At 44.1% G+C, this 23,269-nt stretch overlaps 1 protein-coding gene across 3 annotated transcripts in view; it reads left to right on the plus strand.

Annotated features, from left to right (window-relative positions):
- Positions 1 to 5,954: 5,954 nt before the first annotated feature.
- SEPTIN8 (septin 8) overlaps positions 5,955 to 23,269 on the plus strand; it is an 89,504-nt gene continuing 72,189 nt past the window's right edge. For all 3 annotated transcript variants that reach the window (XM_084838825.1, XM_084838823.1, XM_084838824.1), the window contains exon 1: positions 5,955 to 6,072. In XM_084838825.1, the coding sequence (XP_084694951.1) occupies positions 6,043 to 6,072 (30 nt within the window). In that variant the 5' untranslated portion in view covers positions 5,955 to 6,042. The remainder of the gene's footprint in view (positions 6,073 to 23,269) is intronic.

Genomic DNA, 23,269 nt, shown 5'->3' on the forward strand with positions numbered 1-23,269 from the left:
TGAGAGCAACACGACAATGGAACCAATTACCTAGGGAGGTGGTGGGCATTCCTACACTGGAGGCATTTAAGATGAAGCTGGACAGCCATCTGTCAAGGATGCTTTAACATGGATTCCTGCATTGAGCAGGGGGTTGGACTCGATGGTCTTATAGGCCCCTTCCAACCTTATTCTTTGATTCTATGATACTGATCTTAAAAGAACCAAGTTCATATGGGCTCAGGTGCTCCTTCAAATAACCTGGTCCCAAGATGTTTAGGTAGGGCTTAAAAGGCCAAAACGTGCACTTTGAATTGGGCCTGGAATGTGAAGTGATGTATACACAGATACAGCCAGCAGCAGATAGTGGGGGTTCTCTCATGAATGATCACAGGAGCTGGAAAAATTCTGCTGCAATCTTGGAAATTGATGGCAGCTGTTGCTGGCTGATTCAAATAAAAATCCAGAGGAAAAATGTTTCTGCCTTGCATCTGTGTCTTGGACCTCTGACATCCCTGAATCTGAATGAGAGGGCGGCATTAAGAAATGGTTAGATGAGCACTTTTTTTTCTCTGAGGTGCAAACTACCCATGATGTTAAACATATGAAGTACCTCCTTACCTACCCCAAGCACATTATTTTATAGACAGATAGGAACATAAGAAGCTTATACTGCATCAGACCATTGGACCATCTAGCCTAGTCTTGCCGACACTGACTAGCAGCACCTCTCCGCGGTTTCAGGCAGGATTCTTTCCCAGCCCTCCCTGGAGATGCTGGGGATTGAACCTGGGACCTTCTACATGCAAAGCAGGGGCTCAACCACTGAGCTATGGCCACTCCCTCTAAAGTATTACCTAAAGAGCTAGTGTGGTGTAGTGGTTGGAGTGTCTGGCTGGGACTAGAGAGATCTGGATTCCAATCCCCTCTCAGCCATGAAGCCAGCCACTGACTCTCAGGCTAACCTACCTCACAGGTTTGTTGTTAGGATAAAATGGAAAGTGAGAGGATCATGTAAGTTGCCTTGGGTTCCTTGCAAGAGAAAAAAGGTGGGATATAAACTTAATAAATAAAATAAAAATAAAATAAAGTTGTCCAGGCTGCCATCTCCAACAGGAGACCAGCATGGGGGTCAGGGCATCTTAACCCCTTTTCTGATGACAGTTTTCTACCTCCACATCATCTCCCAGCTGCTTTTAGCCACCATCATGTATGGGGTGGGGGAAGCATCTGGCGAAATTTGGCTCTGGAAAAACACCAGAAAGGAAAAGAAAGGATATGTTTATATACAGACACATACACACACACACACACACCAATCTCTCACTGAAGTTTGCAGCTTTTAGGTTTAAAAAGACAAAGTGTCACAGGAGGAGGACTACATATGATTAATGCCGCATGTACTTTAAGAACCTAAGAAGAGCCCTGCTGAATTGGACCAAAAGCCTACCTCGTCCAGCGTTGTGTTCACACAGAGGCCAACCAGCTGCCTTGATGGGAAGCCCACAGACAGGGCAACACTCATGAGGTAGGATGCAGCTGGGTAAAATGTAATGCAACAGTTGTCTCTGCTTCAGAAGACTTGAAAACAGTTTGGATATAGGCTATGAAAGGCTCTTGGCAATACTTGTGGAGAGATGAATAGTGACAGTTGCACATTGACTGGCTTGCCTTCTCTGAGGGTAGCTTTAACACTTTTTGCACATCCTATAACGTGCACTGCAGTGTTTCTCAGATATTTTCACTTGAGCTGCCTCAGATTCTAAAATTGTTCTGCCTTCTGACATCCCCCCCCCCCAATCTCCCCATCCAGCATCTCCCACAGCAGAGTGGGAGAGTTAATTGCAAACATGCTATCCTCACTTTCCTGAGTCTTCAAATTATGGTGAAGGTTTCCTGTGATTTAAAGAGCAATCCTATGCATATTTAGACTGAAAAAACTCCTTGGACTCCCAGCATTCCTCCAGCTAGACATGCATAGCTGGCTGGGGAATGCTGGGAATTATAGGAGGGTTTTTTGGTCCAAACATGCATAGCACTGCACCCTTAGTGTCTCGATTAAAAATTAAGTGTAATGATAGAATATTGATTTTATCCTTTTTATTATTCTGCTAGTATATTTTTCTTTCAAAACAAACATTACATGTAAAAAATGCCTTGGAATTCAAGAGACCTACTATACCTCAATAGTGGTGGCTGTCTTACTCTCTTGGTTGCACCTGGGTGGCTAAAGGGCTCTGAGTTGGAAAAGTCACAAGAGTTTATCCTTAGGCCCTGGTAAGCCCTATTTGTTGCATATTTATCAGGTCTTGGCCAATAGTGGCAGCATAACTCTACACCAAACAGAGTGAGAATCTGTCCTTGCAAATGTTGAGCTGTTTGTGCAGTGTGATACTTACAAAACAAACATTATCTTTGTTTACATATTCTTTATCTAGCTTCACAAAAGTGTACATTTCCACAATTGGCATTCCTGACATTTACATTTTACAGTGCTCCTAATTTTCCCTAAAAAGGTCACAGTAACTATCCAAACATCTTCCTGTCCTACTTTTCCCAATCCTAAACTATTTCCATTGATAACTTAATGGTTTAACAGTACAATCTTATACATCCCTACTCAGAAATAGGCCCCACTGAATTCAATGGGACTTACCTCCTAGATGTGGATTATAGAGCCTATGCCTCCAAACATATGCACACTTACTTGGGAGTAAGCCCCACTGTACTCAATGGGATTACTTCTGAGTAAACTTGTAGGGTTAGGCTGCATAGTATTGACAGCAATGCCTATCCAATTCACCTGCATCTTTTTTAAGAGTAGTTAAACCAATGTGGAGGGGAAAACTTAATGTAATGTTCTAGTTTTCTCTAGCAGTAAACAACCCAAGCCACAGTGTGAATAAGAAATGAGCCGATTCACATATCACAGTGGGGATGAGCTGAGAATGCTAGTCATTTCTGCTTTCAATTAACAACTGAGGAACAACTAACCATGGGCAATTGTTGGGTTAACTCTGGGTTGTTTAACCCATAAACAACCTAGAATCTCTGGATTTGCACATCATGAAACAACCCAGGAAAGATTTGTTCCTAGATTGTCAATTAAAAGCAGAAACATCTCACACTCTCCACTCGTCTTCACAATTTCTGGGTTAAACAACATAGGAATTGCCGCTGTTACATGTGAACCGGGTCAATGTGTTAATGATGTCTGTGAAACTCTTCCTCTAAAGCAGGGGTGGCAACTTGTAGCCCTCCAAATGTTTTGGCCTACAATTCTCATTGCCAGCCCTAACCAGCATGACCACTGCTAAGGGAGGATGGGAGTTGTAGTTAAAAACCTCTGGAGGCCATAAGTTTCCCATCCCTGCTCTAAAGACATCTGTTTGGAGTTCATCACCATACTGCTGGAGTGCTTAAAGAAACTCCCATACCAGATATTGATATATTGAGGGTTAAACCAAGTTCGCCTTTTAAATACTTTTTTGCAATTAACCTGCAGTTTAAAAAAAATGTAAATAATATCAGCTGGAGGGGTTGATAATTATTGGGATTGCAGCAAGTGTGGAAGAGGACTTTAACGCTTTCCTCCCCTGCAGCTATCCTGAAAAAAAAAAACCCTTCTCCGAGGCTGCTATTTGTTTACAAGAGAAATTGGCCCCAGTGGAAGGGGCTTGATCCTTGAAGTGAATAGGGGGAAAGGCATAGGTTTTCAACATTGCTTTGGAGCCTGCTCACCTTAGGCCAGCCTTCTATATAAGAGAACAGCATTATCCATAGGAACAGCGTTACCCATTTTTGTTCTGTATAAGTTGCTATATTGTAGTAAGAATACATAGTGTATGCAGAACGTACTTTACTTTCATAATCAGAGAGAAAGTGGTCGAAGGCAGAACAAGTAGAGAAAAGCCTTTAACACTAATGGAAATTTGCAGGTTGCTTGTAGATATAACCATTCAGAGGAGGAAAAAAACTACTGATCTATGTAAACTAGTGTAAGTGGCTACATTTAAAATGGCTCTCACATTTAACAGATGGCATCTCATCTTATCTGAAAGGGGAATATGTGAATGAGCTCAGAGGGCATGGCATTCAGCTCTCAACTGGGGAAAGACTTATGCCAGGCCTGCTTAGAAAACGTTGGCCACCAGAGGGATGGAGAGGTGTAGTCTAGGATCCCTTGCAACATTCAAGAAGCTGCTGAGGTGTATAACACATTGCGCACACCCCTTGGGTCCACACTGCTTCATTGGCATCCCTGAACATTTTGCATGGTGTAGTTGGGTCTGATCTGGAAACAAGAACATCTGAGACAGACGAGGAAAACACCTCCCAGTGCAGCCTTCAGGTTATGCTCCCCCCACAATGAATTTACAGTACAATCCTATACATGTCTACTCAGAAGTAAGTTCCATTGAGTTCACAGGGGCTTACTCACAGGTAAGTGGATATGGAATTGCAATATCTGAGTCTATTCAGATATATCATTCAGCAACAGATCATAACACAACCTTCCCTAACCTGGTGTTCTCCAGAGGTGTTGGACTACAACACCCAACATCCCTTAGCCAGCCATGCTGGCTGGGGATGGTGGGTATTGTAGTCCAACACATCTGAAGGATGCCAGGTTAGGGAAGACAATTATAACAACTGGGATATGAATTCCTATAAATCCACAAAATTTTGAATAGCAGGCATACACAAATAATAAGCCAGTCTTCCTTACCTGGTGTCCTCTAGATGTGTTGAACTACAACTCCCAGCATCCTGACTGGGAATGGTGAGTGTTGTAGTCCAAAACATCTGGATGGCATCAGGTTGGGAAAGGCTGTAATAGTTACTTATACTATTTTAAGTTGTAAATAAAATAAAGCATTATTTTAGAGTGGCTGGGTGACCAGCCAGATGGGCGATTAATAAATTTAATAAATAAATAAATAAAAGCAGGAAGTCCATGGTTTAAGCTGGCTGCAAGCATTCTTAAGGGTACAATCCTATGTGCACACTTACCTGGGAGTGAGTGTCACTGAATTCAGTGAGACTTATTTGTGAGCAGACATGCATTTGTTGTTGTTGTTCAGTCATTAAGTCGCGTCCGACTTCGTGACCCCATGGACCATAGCACGCCAGGCCTTCCTGTCCTGCGCTCTCTCCCAGAGTGTGCTCAAGTTCATATTCATTGCATCCGTGATGCTATCTAGCCATCTCATCCTCTGCCGTCCCCTTCTCCTTTTGCCTTCAGTCTTTCCCAGCATCAGGGTCTTTTCCAGGGAGTTTTCTCTTCGCATTAGGTGGCCAAAATATTTGAGCTTCAGCTTCAGTATCTGTCCTTCCAATGAGCACTCAGGGTTGATTTCCTTTAGGATGGACTGATTGGACCTCCTTGCAGTCCAGGGGACTCGTAAGAGTCTTCTCCAGCACCACAGTTCGAAAGCATCAATTCGCCCTATAAGTCACCTTAGGCATGCTACTCTTAGGACTATCTGCCCTCTCCACAAATGGTAATAATAATAGACTGCCTTACAGGAGTATTTTAAGGATTCCTGTAAGAATATATGTGAAGCGATTTGAACGTTCTAACACGCAGCTATAGCGATGCTATATTAATTTTTGTTGTTATTTATGTAGCTTTTTTTTTTTAAGTACAACCCACCACCAAAATCCGCCAGACACACGTCGTAGTGACCCAAACTACTGTAAGACTACAGTTCCCAGCATCCCTCCCACGGAATGCCGGGCAGCTGCAAGCAGGCAATTTCGTCTTTACCTTTCCACTCCGCGGGGCATTCTCGGGCTGGAGGGGCTCGGCTTGGAGAGTGCTCTCCCCGGTCTCTTTCCCTGCCCGGCCCGCCCCCGCTGCCGGGAGCTCCGCTGCGCCGAGCGGGAGGGCGGCGTCCCGCGTGCGAGTCCCAGCGTGCGAGGGGGAGTTTCCAGGAAGTGGCCATATTGGATTCATTCAGTTGCATCAATCCAGGAGGAAGAGGGCAGGTTTCCAGCCAGGCGGTTTCCTAGATCCCGAGGAGAAGCCGCTCGCCTTTTGGCCCCTGGAGCCCTCCGGCCATGGCCGCTACGGACGTGGAGCGCTTTTCTGTGAGTAGCAGCGAGACCGCGCTGGCTAGGGCAGGGGCACGGGCGGCGCGCACGCTCCCTGCCCAGCACGGGAGGGTGGGAGGGAGGCTGGCTGGCTGGCTGATGGGTTCGAAGCCTCTGTCTGCTTTGTGACTGGTGGGAAGCGAAGGCTTGCCCAGGGGAAGCTACGGGGCAGGTCTCTGGCTGCGGTGGAGGGGTTGGGGGTCTTCTTTTCTCCCTGGGGAGGTCGGATTGAACGAGGGTTGCGGGTGCTCGCCCGCGTCACGGCTCTCTTCGTCGGAAAGGGAGACGCCTTCTCCTGCGAGAGAGCTGGCGCCCAAGCGCGCTCCAGAACACCGGCTGCTTGCCACGGTCGTATTGCCAGCACGAGCCCCACTTTTGCGTGTGTGGCAGGAAGGTGGCTGAGTGAGGCCACCCCGTCAGGCTCAGCTTAGGGCTGGGGCGGGTGGGGTGCTAATCTCCGTCAGGAGCGCGCGGTGTGTATGTAAACGAGGGGTGGTAGCTGAAGACTAACTGCTCCACTAATTGCCGATACTCAAAAGGTATTGTAGCCGAAGGGGGTGGATTCGGGGGGACGACGACCCCCCCCCCCCGGTCTACTGCCTTCCTCCCCTCTCCACCGGTTAGGGACCTGAGCATTCCAATGGAGTTTCGCTCTGGCCCTGCAGCATTTCTTTAAGCTCTGCGGCAGGGGATCTGGGCGCCCGCAATGGGAACTACAGCTGCAGTCGTAAGCAGACTTGCAGCACAGTCCCTCTTTCTTTACTCAAAAGTAAGTCACACTGTGTTCAGTGAGGCTCGTCTGCCCCCCTCCCGAAGCCCCATTTAAAACAATGGGACTTTTGAGGAAGCGGGTGTATGTGTGTTTTAGGGGGCGCGTCTCTTTAATGCTAAACGAGCTATCATTCAGGGAGGTGGTGGTGGTATTACCTAAAAGGGATTCTTCTTGGTGGGGGATATTGTGCATTTAATATCTCCTTAGTGGGAGGGTGGGGAGTCAGGTTATCAACAGAAACATTACCCACAGTTGGTTGCAAAGATGTTGCTGTGTTTGTGATTACATATGCAACATCTTTTAAACTTGATGAAGCTTTAGATAAAGAGAGAGGCAGGGTAATTGGGCCTGAAGATACCTTTGCTGTTTAGTGATGTTGTTCACTCCAGTAATAATGAGAAGCTGTGTTTAGGGGCTCAAGTCTGTAGTAGAACTGAGGTTAAATAGTGTGTTCCTCTTGACATGTTAACCTAATCCTAGAAGTGTACTGTTTCTGGTGCAGTCCCATTTATTGCATGGATACTGCCTCTTACCTCATCCTCTTGGGGATGAGAGTATGCAAACACAGTTGAGACAATATTAGCTTTGAATTCCACAAGTGGTTTCTCACAAGTGTGTGATGCAATGTGCAAGATAAGAGTTCATTCAGCATGGGTGGATGAAACTTGATGTCTATGCTGAATATATAATAAATGATTCATGCTGTCTCTTTCTGGCACGTTTTATGTGCTCTGTAAAGGAGTGGGATATCTCTGTTTCCATAGGATCCTGGGTTACTCCACTTTTATGTATACCATAAATTCTGTTTGGTGTCTACTAAAACAAACAGATATTTTTTCTTTCTCTCTTTCAGAATAGTTTTTTGAAAGCTGATTGTCAGACTTGTGTGTGTGCCATTATCTTTATGCAGAACACAACCAATGTTTTGTTTCAGTTGCCAGATGTCTTTGGCCATTGCAAATCCTTAATTGTGTAAATGTTGGCATCTCAACAAGGCAGAAGCCAGGGATGGCTTTCTAAGCCAGCACTGTGGGTGTCTCTGAATGGCAAAATCTATTAAAGGTTGATTTGCACATTTATAAAATGCACATTAAACTGTGCCATGCTGTGTGTTTGAAATGTCAGATGGAAAGTTTGGAGAGTGTAGTGTATATGTTGAGTCTGAAAGAATTTATTATAGTCCTGTTGAGGAGAACTGGAATATTACATACATAATATACAGCTTATACATTGTGCATAAGTAACTGTATACATTGTATTATAATCTCATTATGCACAGTGAAAGACACTGGTTAGAACATCTGATGCTGCCTTGCATTGTATTTGTATCTGACTGCTCAATTGAGCAATTATGTTTCCTACACTGCCTTTTTAACTTGTGCTGATTCACAGGAGCATTTTCTCTTGCCATCTGGAGGAGACCCTTTTTGTGTGTGCATCCTAAGCCAAAAGCCAAGTGGAATTCTGGGTTGTGAAAGGATCTAACGTACATTTGGTTTATGGCTTATGGCAGTCACGCAAATAGCAACGTTGATTTCCAAAGCTGGTTTTGTGTTGGGCGTTTTCTCAAGATGCGGGTTCTTTAAGTGGTTCTCAGCAACAATATCTGCAAAAATCACAATAAGGTGGGAGAAAACATTTTTGTTTACAGTGCTGATGGGTTTGAAAATTATTTGGTTACAATGTTGAAGCAACTGCAGCTCTAGGGAGCTTGTTAGTATTGATTGTGTTCAAACATGTGCCCCTTTCTAGCAGGCTTTACATGCTATGTATTCCTGTTATCATTACATTTATTTTAGGTTTGTTCAGATATTGCCTTTTCTCCCCAATAAAGTTGCCCCCAGGCTACTGCTGAATTGTCTGCTTTAAGCTGACAAGAGCTGTTGCTGTATACAGAAGCTGATATGCTATATTGTGGGGGCCCTTGTTTGAACAATAACTTTGGTATTTTTCCTGGGATTTTTGATATTAGTGTGGATTGTAGGTGCTAGCAAGAATAGCTGACCAATATGTCTCTTACAGCCAGTTCCAATAGACTTCTGGCATGGGGAAAAAGATAATTGGAAGTACTCCTTGCACACAAGCAGTTAATGGCCCAAGGGGGAAAAATAACAAGTGCCGAGTGAAATTTACTATAGAAATGGTGTTCATGTACAAATTGTATCAAAGAGACAAAATACCCTAGTCCAGTAAACTGAGCTGTATGAGGATGCCTACATGTATAGGGGTTCTGTGTATACAGTATATTGGGACCTTACATGGACTTCTGGCTTGTGGGCAAGCCAGGAGAAGAGAGACTATTGTATTAAGGGAGTCTTCCCCAACCTGCCACCCTTGCAGTGCTCTGGACTACAACTCCCATCAACCTCAGCCAGCATGGCTAATGGTTAAAGGTGATAGGAGTTGTAGTACAAAATGCTTGGAGGGCTCCAGGTTGGGGAAGGCTGTATTAAGGCAAGAGCACGTTTCATTCAATGAGTGAAGTAGCCTAGTTGAGACACAGAGCTGATTCAGATGTTATGCATTTCCTAATGGTAGGAAAAAATATCATGTGGTCATCATGTCCATTTGTTTTTTCACTGCATGTATACATGATCAGAAGCCACCTCTGGCCATGGCTTTCTGGTATCTGTGCATCACAGGTATGTGCAGTGAAATAGAAGGGTGTGTCACACTGTTAATGGCAAGTTTCATACAGACTTCAATTTTGTAAAGTGTAGAGTTTGAAGCCGCCCATGGATGAGGATGATCCATAGTGAGAATGAAAGAATGTGCTGATGTCTGACAGGGTAAAGCACTGTGCTTGGGAACATTATGGCAGTCAGGGCAAAGCTTGACACTGACATGGGTACTGCATGAGTAAGAGGGTACAGTGTGTCTCTGTGCAAAGTACTCAGGGGTTCCTGCAATACGCATCCTCTCTCTGTGATGGCATTTCATGGATGGCAGGATGGCATTTCACTAGCTGAAGCATAAATACTAACTGATTTGTGGTAATTCTAAATTTGTGGGGTGGGATCTTTTAAAAGTTTACCATCCATTATTGGTGTTAAAAGCACAGGTAGGCAATGAGATAAGGGGGATAAAAACAAGCAGAGTTAAGGGTTTTGTTAAAACAACAGGCTCATTTGTATTCCAGTTCTGTGTTGATGCCTTGAAACCTTTCCAAAGGCTTGCTCTCAGTAGTTACTGTATTTCCATCAAGGGTAATTAGCTCAGAAGAAAATTGTTCCAGTATTAATGTGAGAAGCACACGGAGTGCAAAGCATAACAAATAAACATAACAAAAATGGAGCAGGCCTTACATTTTAGCTTGCATGCTGTCCAGAAATCTAAAGCTTTGTTTACATGAGGTGAATAGCGTAGGCAATATATGCTGTATAATTGCTCCCAAAACTTAAGCTAGGTGGGACCTTTTGTAGGGTGGGTATTGTTCAAAAGCTGATGTCTTGCTGAAAAGTTCTTCTGAAGGAATTAGAATAATAAAGGATACTTCCTAAGCTAAACCGATGATGATGGTAGCAGTAATATTTTGAACTAGCATATACACAATTCTTTTTCCTTCCAGATTGAATGAGTCTTTCTGCCTGCTATCTCTTCTCCCCTTAAAAATCTCCAAACAAGAATGTTAAACTGTGCAGCCTGTGCTGGTATTACCCTTGTGGAGAACTCCGAAGCCGGTTTGGTTTCAAGCCGTTATGCAGCCCACACAGTAGGGAGAAAGTAAGCAATGTACAGGGCTATACCCATTTATTTGAATATAGCAAATTTCTAACCAGTCAAGCCTGCCTCTGGAAAACCTTGGTTTTTAAAATTGGGGGCCTACTGAGATACCAGATTCAAATAAATGCAGCACAGAGCAGTTGGTTCATTACTTTCTCCAGGAGAGAAAATGAGGTATTCTGTCCCTGGAATGTAAGACCTAAGCAGGTCCCTAGTGAACAAGAGGACCTGGTAGCAGGTTATAAAGATTTTTTTTAGTCTGAATTTAAAATTTAGATTTACCGTATTCTACAAAATGGCTTTATTACTTTTTTAGGTATTTGGTGTGTGTGTATCTGTACGTTGTATGTATGACAGTAATTGAAATTGAATGTGGAGAGCTTCCCACCAACACTTGTTACGTAAGATTTTTCGAGAGCATCAGGATGCTCTGTCTGTCTGTGACCTTAATGCTGGCTTCTGGAAGATCAGATCAATACTAATTAGTGCTGTGTCCAAACTGAACAGCCCTGCACAAGTATGAATCTTACCAGGCGGCCTTGGGCAAGTCACAGTCTCTCAGCCTGATCCTTCTACAGGGCAGTTAGGATAAAATTTTAATCCGTGCACTAAAGTGATGTAGAAATGGATGCTTTTTATTTTGTGACATCTCCCAAGGCTGTTAACTGATGTTTGTCGAACTGGTGCCCCCGAAGGCATATAATACATATACATATGAAATGGAATCTAAGACTGCATTCCTATGCATATTTGGGAGTAAGACGTCTGTGGGAATCACTGCTGAGTAAACATGTGTAAGGTCAGTCTGCATGTTACATTGGCCAACTTTGATCAGGAAGATGATCACTTCACTTTGTTCAGGTGCCAAAAGACCGAGACTTAGATGGACCCAGGGTCTGACTCAGTATAAAGCAGTTTCCTGTATTCTTATGTTGGGTATTTCTGATCAGATAGTTGAGTGCTTTGTTTCCTGAAATAGCAGCATATCACTTTAATTTGTATGAGTTTAGATGGCTTGTGAGTTTTGATGGATGATGTTGTTCTTATAATCTCTTGTTTGTTGGTTGGTTTGTTTATTATATTTTTAGTCTGCCCAGTAACCAAAGTTATTTGAGTGGATTACATGGTACTAAAAGAATAAAAAGCCAAACAAAACAGGGGGACAGGAACCCTCAGTAGAATCCCTAACAAGATCAAATGGAGCTGGTTCACTGTATCTATACACAGGTTAATCTATTCACCCAGATACTTGGGTTGGCTTATTAATGTCATGTCCTGTTGAAAGTGATATGTCTTTATTCAATTGACGATGTATGACCACCTGCAAGTTTGTCAAATATTAATATTTAAAGACAGTGTGATGTGCATGTAAACTTCTGGTTAGCCAATTTTGTGTGTGAATTTCACTATCATATTTTGATTTTTATAAACATTTTTAGCATTATAATTGAACATATTATGTTTCTTGTATTTGATCTGGTTGGAGAGACTAAAAGAATAAAAACACAGTACTCAGTAAATAAAATCAGCACTGTTTGAACTAGGCCTGGCAACAGACTGGAATCCAGTGCAGCTAACAAATCACTGGCATTAAGTGATTGTATTGACCAGTCCCTATTAGGTTACTAACAGCTCTATTTTGGATTAACTGAAGTTTCCAAACCATTTTCAAAGGCAGCTCCATTTACGTCTGCATTACAGTAATCCAATGGGATTATTATTTCAGTCTTAATATGGAAAATATGTGTTGGAGATGACCTTAGTATGGTTACTAGAAAGAAAGCCCCATTGAGCTCAATTGGACTTACTTCTGAGTAAACAGACTTAGGATTGCACTGCATGCAATACCACTCATTGACTGGGGTTGGACAACACGCTGTGACTCTTGTGGGTTATTTAACTCACAAAACAAGCTGGGGCACCCGCAGACTCCATATTGCATATCCAGCACCCTCTCATGGGTTGTTGTGCGAACCCAGCTAGCATGGGTTATGCGAGGGTTAAACAACCCTCTCATAACCCTAAAACAGACCATGGGTTAGGCGAGGGTTGTTAAACCCTCACATAGCCCATGCTCACCAGGTTTGCATGATATGACAACCCCCAAGCAAGGGGCTTCACATTGAAAATGGCAGCTGCATGCACCGCAGCCTCACTGTGGGTTAAATAACCCATGGTGGGCTGTTGTCTCATGCAAACAGCCCCATAGATTATGCTACTTGATGAACAACTGATTAAAGCTTGAAATGCATTGGATCACATTTCTTATAATAAACTTACAATAAACCTCTCTCCATCTGATTACTGATTGTACATATTTCTGATATATATTTTATCAACAAAGCCATTCTTTGCATTAAATGGCTTGTGGTTTTAATGTTCTATATATTTTAAATTGTTTTATTGTGTGTTGTTTGGTTTTAATTTTTGTGAACCGCCCAGAGAGCTTCGGCTATTGGGCGCTATAGAAATGAAATAAATAAATAAATAAATAAATAAATAAAATCGTCAGATTTGCAGTTCCAATTTTAAACTGTTGAAAACAAATGTTTTCAATTATTGTTTTTTGCTGCATCCAAACTGTGAAGCTGTTTGCCAGGCTCAAAACAAGTCAAAATCCTTAATGCACTTCAAATTATAGTTTAAGATCTTGGCTTGTTCCAAACTGGGTAACTATAGTTTCCTGGTTTTGATGTAATGAGAAACTATGGTTATTTGAAGATTTCTTGGCTTATTGCAGACTGTTCACTAAGAAGGGAGACCCTGTGGCATGAGGATAGAGTGTGTGAGCAAAAGATACATGCATACCTTGACTTATTAAGCTGAGAAATTATCGTCTAAACTAGCCATTCACCTGCCTTGCATGGGATGACAACTCATGGGTGTGAGAGAGGAGTGAGCAAGCATGCTGTCTCCTACCCACTCACCGCTTCCACTTCCTTTGCACTTTTGTAAAAGCTTTTTCTTGAAGCTTTCAAGGTTTGATGGGAATAACTGGGAGGAAAAAGTTCTTCTGTTGGTGTTAGTGGATCCTTAATGTACTCGAAACTTAATTTGAGCCAGGGAGCCTGTATTGAAACCCTTTTTTCAGTGCTATGTTTGGACCCTGGAATATTTGGAGAGCCAATAAACATGGAGTCCTTCTGAGCATGTATAGAATGCTCTCTTCATCATTGTGCATGTTGGGATCTTGTTTAAGTTTCTGTGTATGGGAGACAGAGTTGCTTTCACAGCAAGATCCCATTGTGGACTGTTTACAGGAGACGGCTATTTTGTATGTGTGAATGTCATTAGTGTGTAGAAGAGCTTTGCTGGATCCTTATTAAACGTATCACTCTTCCTCGTCAACTGTTGACACATTTGAAGCTCGGTTCCACATCAGATTTTGAGGGTTTCAAGTCTGTTTGCTTTTGGAAAGATGCCAACACTTCCCAGGATATGCTTTAAAAGAAGCCAGGCTTTTCCCACCCCGCCCCCCTTCCCCTCAATGGCTAAATGCAAAATATGACCAAAGGAACTATTATATGAAGCTGACAATTACAAGTTGAAATGTAATAATAAAAATTTGGTATTGGACAATCTGGAAGCTGGGCTTGTTATGTAGGGCTCAAAAATGCTAATGGTTTTATGCTTCACCTCCAACTCCCCAGGCTTGGTATAAAGCTTTTAGATGATAGGGTGTTCTTGGCAAATAGAAGAGTTAGAAAAACATTTCAAAAATGTTACAAATAACTGAGGCATCAGTGTGAGAACGGGTCATGTGCTGCTCTGCTCTCATTTCGTAACAGACCACAACTGTGAAATGTTCTGCGGAGCATTGCTGTGGGAAAGTTGATGCCTGTGATTTCCCTCTGAGTTGCCTTGGAACTGGTTTCTGATACTTCCTACCTAATAAAAGATACAGGGCAAAGAATCTCCTCCCAAAAGGAACTGTGAGGGTCACGTTTTTAGGTTTGTTTCTCCCCCGCACTGGCTTATTTCCTTTCCACTTGAGCCCTCTTTGAGTGTGGTTTTGTTTTGTAGGAAATTTCTTTAGGAAGGCTATAGGGGTGGTGTACCCAAAATATTATAGTACAATGTGATATATACAATTGCAGTTAAGTCAGATGCAGATCCAACAGGGCAGCAGTAAAAATTAAGCAGAGCAGATTAAAACCAGCTCAGTTATATGCAGGAATGCCTGGAAAATCAATACACCTTCACTTGACATGAGAGGGACATCATAGTTGGTGCCAAGTGAGTCTCCCTGAGGGTAGGGTATTCTATAGGCAGAGTGCCATGACCACAAAGGGTCTCTCCACAATCCCTATTCATGTAATTTCAGTTGTTGGGAGGATACAGAGGACGGCCTCTGATAATTACTGCAGTGTGTAGGCATGCTCATGTGGTAGAATGAGGGATTGCTATGCCTGGACCCATGGTGCCCGTTCCCCGAATCTATTTCCCAAGGCCCCGGATCCATTCCACAGTGTCCATTGGTGCTAATGGAAGTATCCCCCCCTCAATGGACAGAGCAATCCTATGGCCACTAGTCAGTGGCTAGACAGCCATAGGATATCTGGCTTTCCGGGAACTGACCTCAGAGCCCATGCTCTGAGGTCAGTTCCCAGAGAACCAACCTCTCCCCATTTCTATGCTGCCTCGGAGGCAGTGCAGAACAGCCCCATGCTCTGTGCTCACAAGAGGAGTGTGGAGCGGCTGAAAAGGGGTGTTCCCGGAAGACGTTCTGGGGCGAGGAGGGTGGAAATGCCTGTATGACACATCCAATGTGTCGTACAGCAGCTGCCTCGCCCGCTCTGTCCTCCCACGGCTAGACAGCCCCCATCGGCTGTCTAGCCAAAAATGCAGGATAGGAGAAGTACGGAGGGACTGATCCCCTCCGTGCTTCTCCTGCCCTGCATTGGCTAGGTGGTCGCCTCTGAGTTCGGAGGCAGCGGCCTGTCTGCATAGGATTGTGCCCTTAATTGTTATGCAGGTTGACAGTTTTCAAGGGCGGTTGCAGCTGGGAAAGGAAGGTTTAATGCTGGACTTCCCACATGCTTCAATACCGCCCCTCTCCTACAAATCTCCTTCTGCATTAAGGTTAGAAAAAACCTTTTCCCATTGGTTTGGGATCATCTAGGTTAGGGTGCAAATTAATGGAAGAATTTATTTTATTTGAGATTATTTGGATGAAAAATTAATTGTCTGGCTTTGCTTCTTGTGAAACTTATATCCTAGTAGTTATTTCTAAATTTGCATATATAGATATAAATTACATATCCAGATTTTATGCAGATTTGTGTCCTGTGGGCCTGGACCCCAAATCTTTTAAGTGCCTACCTAGCAATGCAAGAGCCAGTCGTTTAGGTGGTACTGATGATCAAACATAGGTCAATGGAAAATTAGTTAACAGGACGGAAGCCACATTGGTTTTCTCTGCAATAGAGACTGCTCGTTTCTGTATAGTGCAGACGTGAGGCGGTGGAAGAGGAGATTTTGTGTTGTTTTTAGAGAGGCTGTTGAGTTTCATCAGAAATGCCAAACAGAAGCAGATGTTAAACTAAAGTAGGTAACTATACGTGAAACAGATGGGAATGCACAATTTCTCCACTACAAAAAAAAAACAAACCAAACATGGACACAGGTCTAGCTACAGAAAAACTGTTTCACTTCTTCCTCAAACAACACTAAATTAAAAAAAAAAAAATGGAGTGGGGACACCGTTTTGTGTGACTTGGGGAGGGGAAAAGGGGACTTGAATGTGTGCGTGGGGCAGATTCTTACCTAGGCCAGGTCTTTGCTTTTTGTAAGATTACATATTAAAAAGAGGTGTATTTGAAGAGCATCTGTCGTGGTTACATTTTTATATCTAACAATCACCAGAAAGATACATACTCCTCTGTAATAAGCATTGCATGTCTCAAACATTGGGAGTGGGAGGGGAAGGGTTGCTTCCCTGCAGGAATGGACAATTTTTGGCTGCCTGCCTTAGCCAGAAAAAAAATTGTGGTCACTGGGACGGGACCCTGCTCCTTTTCTAACAGGTAGGATTCGGGTCTTGTCTCTGATGTTGCCTGGTACTTGGAGCATCTTGAATGGGCAGCATGAGGTCAGGGCTGATCCTCTGCCTTCTTTCTGAGCATGGACAGGGATCATTCCCTCAGTTGCGTTGCACTTTCCAGATTCTCCTAGCACCTCAGTACTGCAGTGCAACAAAGGACTCAATCCCATGCATGTTTAGACAGAAGAAAATTCCTACAACTTCCAGCATTCCCCAGCCAGCCTTGCTGGCTGGGGAATGCTGGGATTTGTAGGAATTCTTTTCTGACTAAGCATGCATAGGATTGCGTCCTAAGAGGAGTATTGCCTGCTCTTTCCCCACCCTCCAGCTCCAAACTCAGGAGAGAACTGCAACTCATCACCTTTGACAGAGCAGGAGGGGGTGCTCACTGTGTGAGTGAACGTTTGGACCCCCTGCTTTCCCTGAGTGGAGACCCTGACTTTAGATGCACATCACTTGCATCTGAATTACAACACTATTCTGTTTTTTCTGTTCATTTAATATATTCATAGCCTGCCCTTGAACTCTGAAACATGCTCAGAATTACTAGCAAAATAGTTATCAATGTTAAAATGTGTAGCAACAGAACATTAAAAATGGTGGTAGCTATGGAAAAAAAAACACATAACTAGAGCTAGGAGGATAAAAACAGTAGCAGAACAAAAACCTGCTGTATGCTAGATGTTCCAAGTATAATCAGATTCACAGTCTATAAATAAGAGACCACATTGATTATGGTTTAGTTATCACTGAAAGATCTGGAGATCCCAGCATGCATGTATGCTGTGTAGTACAGGACACAGAACCCATGGTCCTCAGAGCCTCCACAGTTTTGTTTGAGCTCTTTTAGCTGCAAAAATAAGCTCAAAAATGTGACAGCAATGTCTGTAAAAACCTGGAAGCAGAGGTAGACAAAAGGAATATTTTTTAGGGCTCAAGTGGGGACCTCAATGCTGTGCACAGCTCCCTTCTGCGTATTTCAATGGCGTTTGTTCCCGGTTAATTAGGTGTAGGCTTGCAACCTTAACTGACATAATTTATACAGGACACAGAAATAAGCTTTTTCTTATATCAGAATTTGAGGGTATTATTATTATTATTATTATTATTATTACTGTTTTCTAGTGCAGAGCAATCTATACCTGCATTTGGTGAAGAACCCGAATGAAAAGGGCTTCAACTGCAGGGGCACTCACCCCTTTTTACCACTTTTACCAGTGAGATGTTGTGGACAGGGTGTCAGTCTGGGGCATGGTTTGACCCCTGCATAACTGTGAAGCACACCTTGAACCGGTCTCTCCCCCTGACCCGCCCCACAGAGTTGCTGTAAGCCTAAAATGGGATAACCCTCTCCACCAGCCTTCCCCAACCTGGTGTCCTCCAGGTGTGTTGGGCTACAATTCCCATCCTCCCCAGGCAAATGGGCATGCTTGCTGGGGAAGATGGGAGCTGTACTCCAAGCACCTCTGGAGGGTGCCAGGTTGGGGGAGGCTGCTCTGTATGACCCTGAACTTCTTGAAGGAAGGGCCTTGTCCAAAGGTGAGAAATACTGACCCCCACGTCTGGGGCCTGAGCTCTAAATTTCTGAAGATTTGCTTAATGGAGCTGTAAATAAGCAGCAGCGCTAGGATTTTGAGCCCTAGATTTCAAATGTGTGATGTATCAGTATAATATCTTTCCATTTTTTAAGAGCTCTGAGACTAGTGGTGAGGAATGAATGTTCTTAACTCCTCTAAAAAATTTTAAATGAGCCATGGCTTGTTAGCATTACTGATTTGTTCTTTCTTTTTTTAAGCCAGACACTCTTTTTGTTTTTCAGTGTGACCTCATTTGGAGAATGGAATTCTTGTGCCGCTGAAATCATGAACTCTCTCATCCCTTAAGGTCATTCTGGAGGAAATGTCTTTCATTTTTTTGTTTTGTTTTATGGTTTCCCTCTGTGTTCATTAACTCCTCCAAGGCATCTTTTGGGTCTACAGAAGCGTGTTCTGTTCTGTGCATAGTGATAGGATCCTGATTTGCTTGGTATAGCTGTATCTGGCATGTGCCACAAGGCTGCATGTGGGGATTTCATTGCTCCTCCAAATGAAAAAAATAAAATAAAATCACTGCACATAGAAAGCTAGCATGTCAGGGAAAGGGGCTGTAGTACTGTCTTCACTTTTACATGCTAGTTTTGTAAGTACTGGAAATGCTTCTACCGATGAGCACTGAAATAATTTGAGCCCCACTTGCAGACTGAAGTGGTACAGCCTAGACATGAGTTCACTACTTCAGTGAGAACTGAAGGCTAGACCAAACCCTATTTTCACTCTTTTCTCATCTCTAAACATTAGGTTGCTTGGGGCAAAAAAAAACAAGCAATAACCCTCAGAAAAACTTGGTAGGTGCAGCATTCTTTCAGTTTCTGCTTGGTGGGGAGGCATCATTCCTAAATCCTTACCCATCTGTATAAATACTTGGGCAGCTATTCTTTTAGTGAACACAGATTGACAGGGGTTTGAGCTTTGACCTGAACTGTTTGGGTTTGACTGATTTGTTTGGCCTAGAGAACTTATCACAGTTTTAATCTATAGATGTCTGTCTGGTTTTGCAATGGAAGCTTCTAGAAAACTTACTTTCAAGGGGCTTTGTGGGAGGGTAACTGGAAAATATGCTTGGTGGGTAACAGATTTTATAGAGACAGCACGGCAAAGACATATTTATTTAGGCAGGCCTGGCCCATAAGCTGACTTGGAAACATGTTATAATTTTTAATTTGTTGTTATTAATTTCTATTGCTGTTTTAGGGCACAATCCTAATTAGACAGGTGGCCACCTCCGACCTCGGAGGCGACCACCTGTCCAAAGCAAGGTAGGAGAGGCATGGGGTGATCGTTCCCTCTGCGCCTCTCCTGCCTTGCTCTTTTTTGCTAGACAGCCGTTTTCAGCTGTCTAGTAGTGGGGGGCCGGCTGGGAGAGGAAGCTGCTGTATGACATATAGGATGTGTCGTACGCGCAGCTCCACTCACCCTGCCCCGGAATGCCCACAGCGCCGCCCCTTTTCAGTCGCTCCACGCTTGTCTTCCAAGCGTGGAGGATGGGGCTTCTCCGCGCAGCCTCCGAGGCAGCGCGGACAAGGGGGAAGGTCAGATTTCTAGGCACTGACCTTGGAGCATGGGCTCCGAGGTCATTTCCCAGAATAGAGCATATCCTATGGCCCACTAGACAGTGTCTAGCGACCATAGGATTGCGCTTTCCACTCTCTTGTTTGTTATAGTTTTAACTTTGGGTTTTATTGCTGTTTCACTGAATGTTATTATATTTTATTCTATTTATAAATAGAATAAATAGGTGCTCTTCATCCCCTTGAGCACCATTGGTGGAAAGGCAAAATACAATTTAAACAAATACATATTGGTACCCTTTTTAAAAAGTACATTTTGTGATGAGGGGATCTAGACATTGGCATTATGTTGCAGTATTTAAAATCTGAACAAAGGGCAGGAATAAAAGAACTCTGTGAAAATGTCTGCCAGCGCAGTGGGGACCTAGTGGCTCCTGCAGCAATCAGAAATGAGCATAAACACTTGTTTCTGGAACGGCCTGAGTCAGTGGACCTAGCAGAAGTGAGCTCTACCGACCTGTCCCATCGTGAAAATAAGTTTAAATGCTCATTTGCAGGGTTCCTTTAGCAAGCGCTAGTTCCTGTTGTGGTTGTGGTGGGTCCTGCAAGCACAACAGAACCAGCAGAGGCACAACAGCTGTACTGGAAACTGCCCTGTGTGTGTGTACACTGGGAGTTCCAGATTTCCCCTGCCTGCACTGAATTCCCATGTGCTGCATTGCCATGCTTCCCTGGAGGGCCCCCTGACCGTCAGGAACACCTTTTTGAGGGAAACAAGGGGCTTTTTTGGCCCCCTTCTCACTGCAGCCCTAGTACATGAACTGAACCCCATGCAGAGTCCTCTGGGCCCCACCCAACCTGTGTTCCCCAGATTCTGAAACACTTAGATTCTATCCCTTGTTTCATTAAGGAAGAGATTACAATGCAAAATTCCACATGATTTTCAAATGCAAAAGGCAGAGGGCAGCAATGCGGAGGGCGCTTGTGCCCTAACACCCTCCAAGACCTCCAAGTGACCCACCAGACTCCCGTAGCCCTTCCTTCCTCCCTCCCCTCCCCTCCCTCTGTTGCCACTGCATGTGCACTGCCTCTCCTCTCCCCACTGCCTCACATTTCCTCTTCCACTGTTGCCCCCAGGCACTTCCTCCCCCCACCCTGGCACAGCCACCACAGCTTTTCTTCCCCCCTCTGCTGCTCCTGCTGCTGCAGTGTGACCTTTCCTTCCTATGTCCCCCTCTGCTGCTATGCCCCCCTCTGCTGCCGCCTTTTGTCCTCCCTGCTGCCCCGGCTTCCTCCTCTCTGCTGGTGCTGCCATGTGCATGCAGCTGCCACGGTCTTTCCTTCTTGCCCCCTCATGCAGCTGCAGTGGCCTTTCCTCACCCTACTGCTGTTGCTGCTGCTGGATGCGCTGCTGGAACCTTCTCTTCCTTCCCCTGCCACCACCGCGGCCTTTCCTTCCCTCCTGCTGTGCTTCTGCAGTTTGGGAGATAAAGTGAGCATGGCAGGAGTTGTGGGGGAGTAGAAAGGAGTTGTGAGCAGTAGGGGAAGGGCAGAGGAGGAAGGAAATAGTGAGCTGTGGGGCGGAGGAGAGGAAGAGGAAGAAGGAGGCAGCGGCCATGAGTGGGTTGGGTGGGGGAAGAGGAGGAAGGACATAGAGAGGGGGGAGGAAGAGGAAGAACCCACCCCATCCACCACAACAACAACTTTTGGTGGTGCCCGTGGATATATTTCAAAACGTAAAACATGCCTGTGAACCCAAACACCTTGCCTGCTGCTGGCATAGGGTGTAATGCGAGCCAAGCATGGCCAATTGAATAAAAAGCTGAGTTTGCATTTTGATGTTAGATGGCTGTATGTTATGTCCTCCTTCCTGATATTCAGAGGTAGTCTTGCTGCACTACATTCACATCTGCTATAGAAATGAAGTTAATCGAGTGCAGTCGGAAAGGCAAGGGGTGTGTGTGGAATCAACTCTTTGCTGTCCTGGCTGGGATGAGCAACTGGCAGAACATGTGTTTTTGGACTAAGCAGCTACTTCTTTCACAACTTAAGTTTTTAATGCCTTGATCATTTGTAGGCTTTTCTTGGCAATTAAGATGTTGGGGGTTGGTTGAGCAATCCCTAATGTTTGCTTTTGAGGACAAGTCCAAAAGCAGTGTTTAGATAAAGGAGATTAAATGTAAGACCTTTGATTATGTGCTTATAGGTAGAGCAGAGAGTGTCTTCTCTTGGGAGATGTTGAAGTATAGAGTGAAGAACCAGGATCCTAGTATTCATTATATTTTTATCCCATCCGTACTCTGAGATGCTCAGAGTGGCATGCGTAGGGTGGTTCAGTTTCTATCATTACACCAATATTGCCAGGTAGGTTAGAATGAGAGGTGGCTGCTGGTCCAAGGGCAGCCACTGAGCTTCATGGCTAATTTGTGAATTAGCCTAGGTTTCCCCATTCTAAGATCAGTGCTCTAGCCCAGCCTTCCCCATCCTGGTGCCCGCCAGATGTTTTGGACTACAACTCGCAGCATTCCTAGCCATTGGCCCTACTGGTTGGGGCTGATAGGAGTTAAAGTCCAAAGCATCTGGATATAAATCATGGATTTCATCTGTAGTTTGGCCCTCCAATGTTGCCTGATATTTTTTTTAACATTCTAGGAAAGAGATAAAAGGGTTGTTGTCTTTAATTTTCAGTTAAATCTTATGCACAGTGGTGGAGAGGCTGGGTACTGTTTACTATCTCAGCTCCTTTGAGAAATCAAGTGATCCTTAGCTGTGGCTACATATAGAACTCTCAACTCCCAATACCGCCCAGGGGCTGCGCTCTCACCGGCATGTGCTGTCAAACTGTGGTGGCAGTGGCACAAAACAGTTGGTGGGTACACCAACTGCAGTGGTGGGCTTAAAAAGGCCAAGGTTAGCTTTAAAACTAGGCTTTAAAACCGATTTTGCCAAAATTTGGTGGCAGACTGCCAGTTTGTTTTGCCACTACTGCGACAGTGGCAAATTTGGCAGCAGGGGCCATAGTTAAGGCTGGGGTGCGGAGGCGGCCCATGGACTGCATGTGCCACCCTTGGTTTAGTTAGTGCCGGGTTGCTTGGTAGAAGCCACAGTGCGTTGAATAGCCTTCTGTACGTGTGCTGGGGCTGTTGAGGGGAGGGCATTTTATCTTGCAAGAGAATTCAGTTTTGAATTACTGTCCATATACTATCAGCACCATGGAGATGCTTCTCAAAGGTCAGAGAGCAACATTGCTAATAGAGCTCCCGCTCTGCTGAGCGGAAGCAAATATTTTCTCTGTAGAGGTCTGCAGTTTTAACACTTACTTGCAGCAAATTATGGGGAGTCAGTTTATCATCATAGTGAAACTTACTCTTCGCATTGCAACATAGATGGCTATAGCTGAGAGTATAAGAAGAGCTGGATATTATTGTTGGTACATTGTCTGCTGTGTGTGGCAAGGGGAGACTGAGGAGTCAATGAACATTTTCTCTCTGTAACTCAGTTTCCCCATTAGGAAAGCAGTAGAGTTTATTTTAGAACTGCTTGAAGCTAC

This window comes from Heloderma suspectum, chromosome 2 (assembly GCF_057233095.1).
Source record: "Heloderma suspectum isolate Gila_16-S chromosome 2, 16-S_ref, whole genome shotgun sequence".
Lineage (NCBI taxonomy): Eukaryota > Metazoa > Chordata > Lepidosauria > Squamata > Helodermatidae > Heloderma > Heloderma suspectum.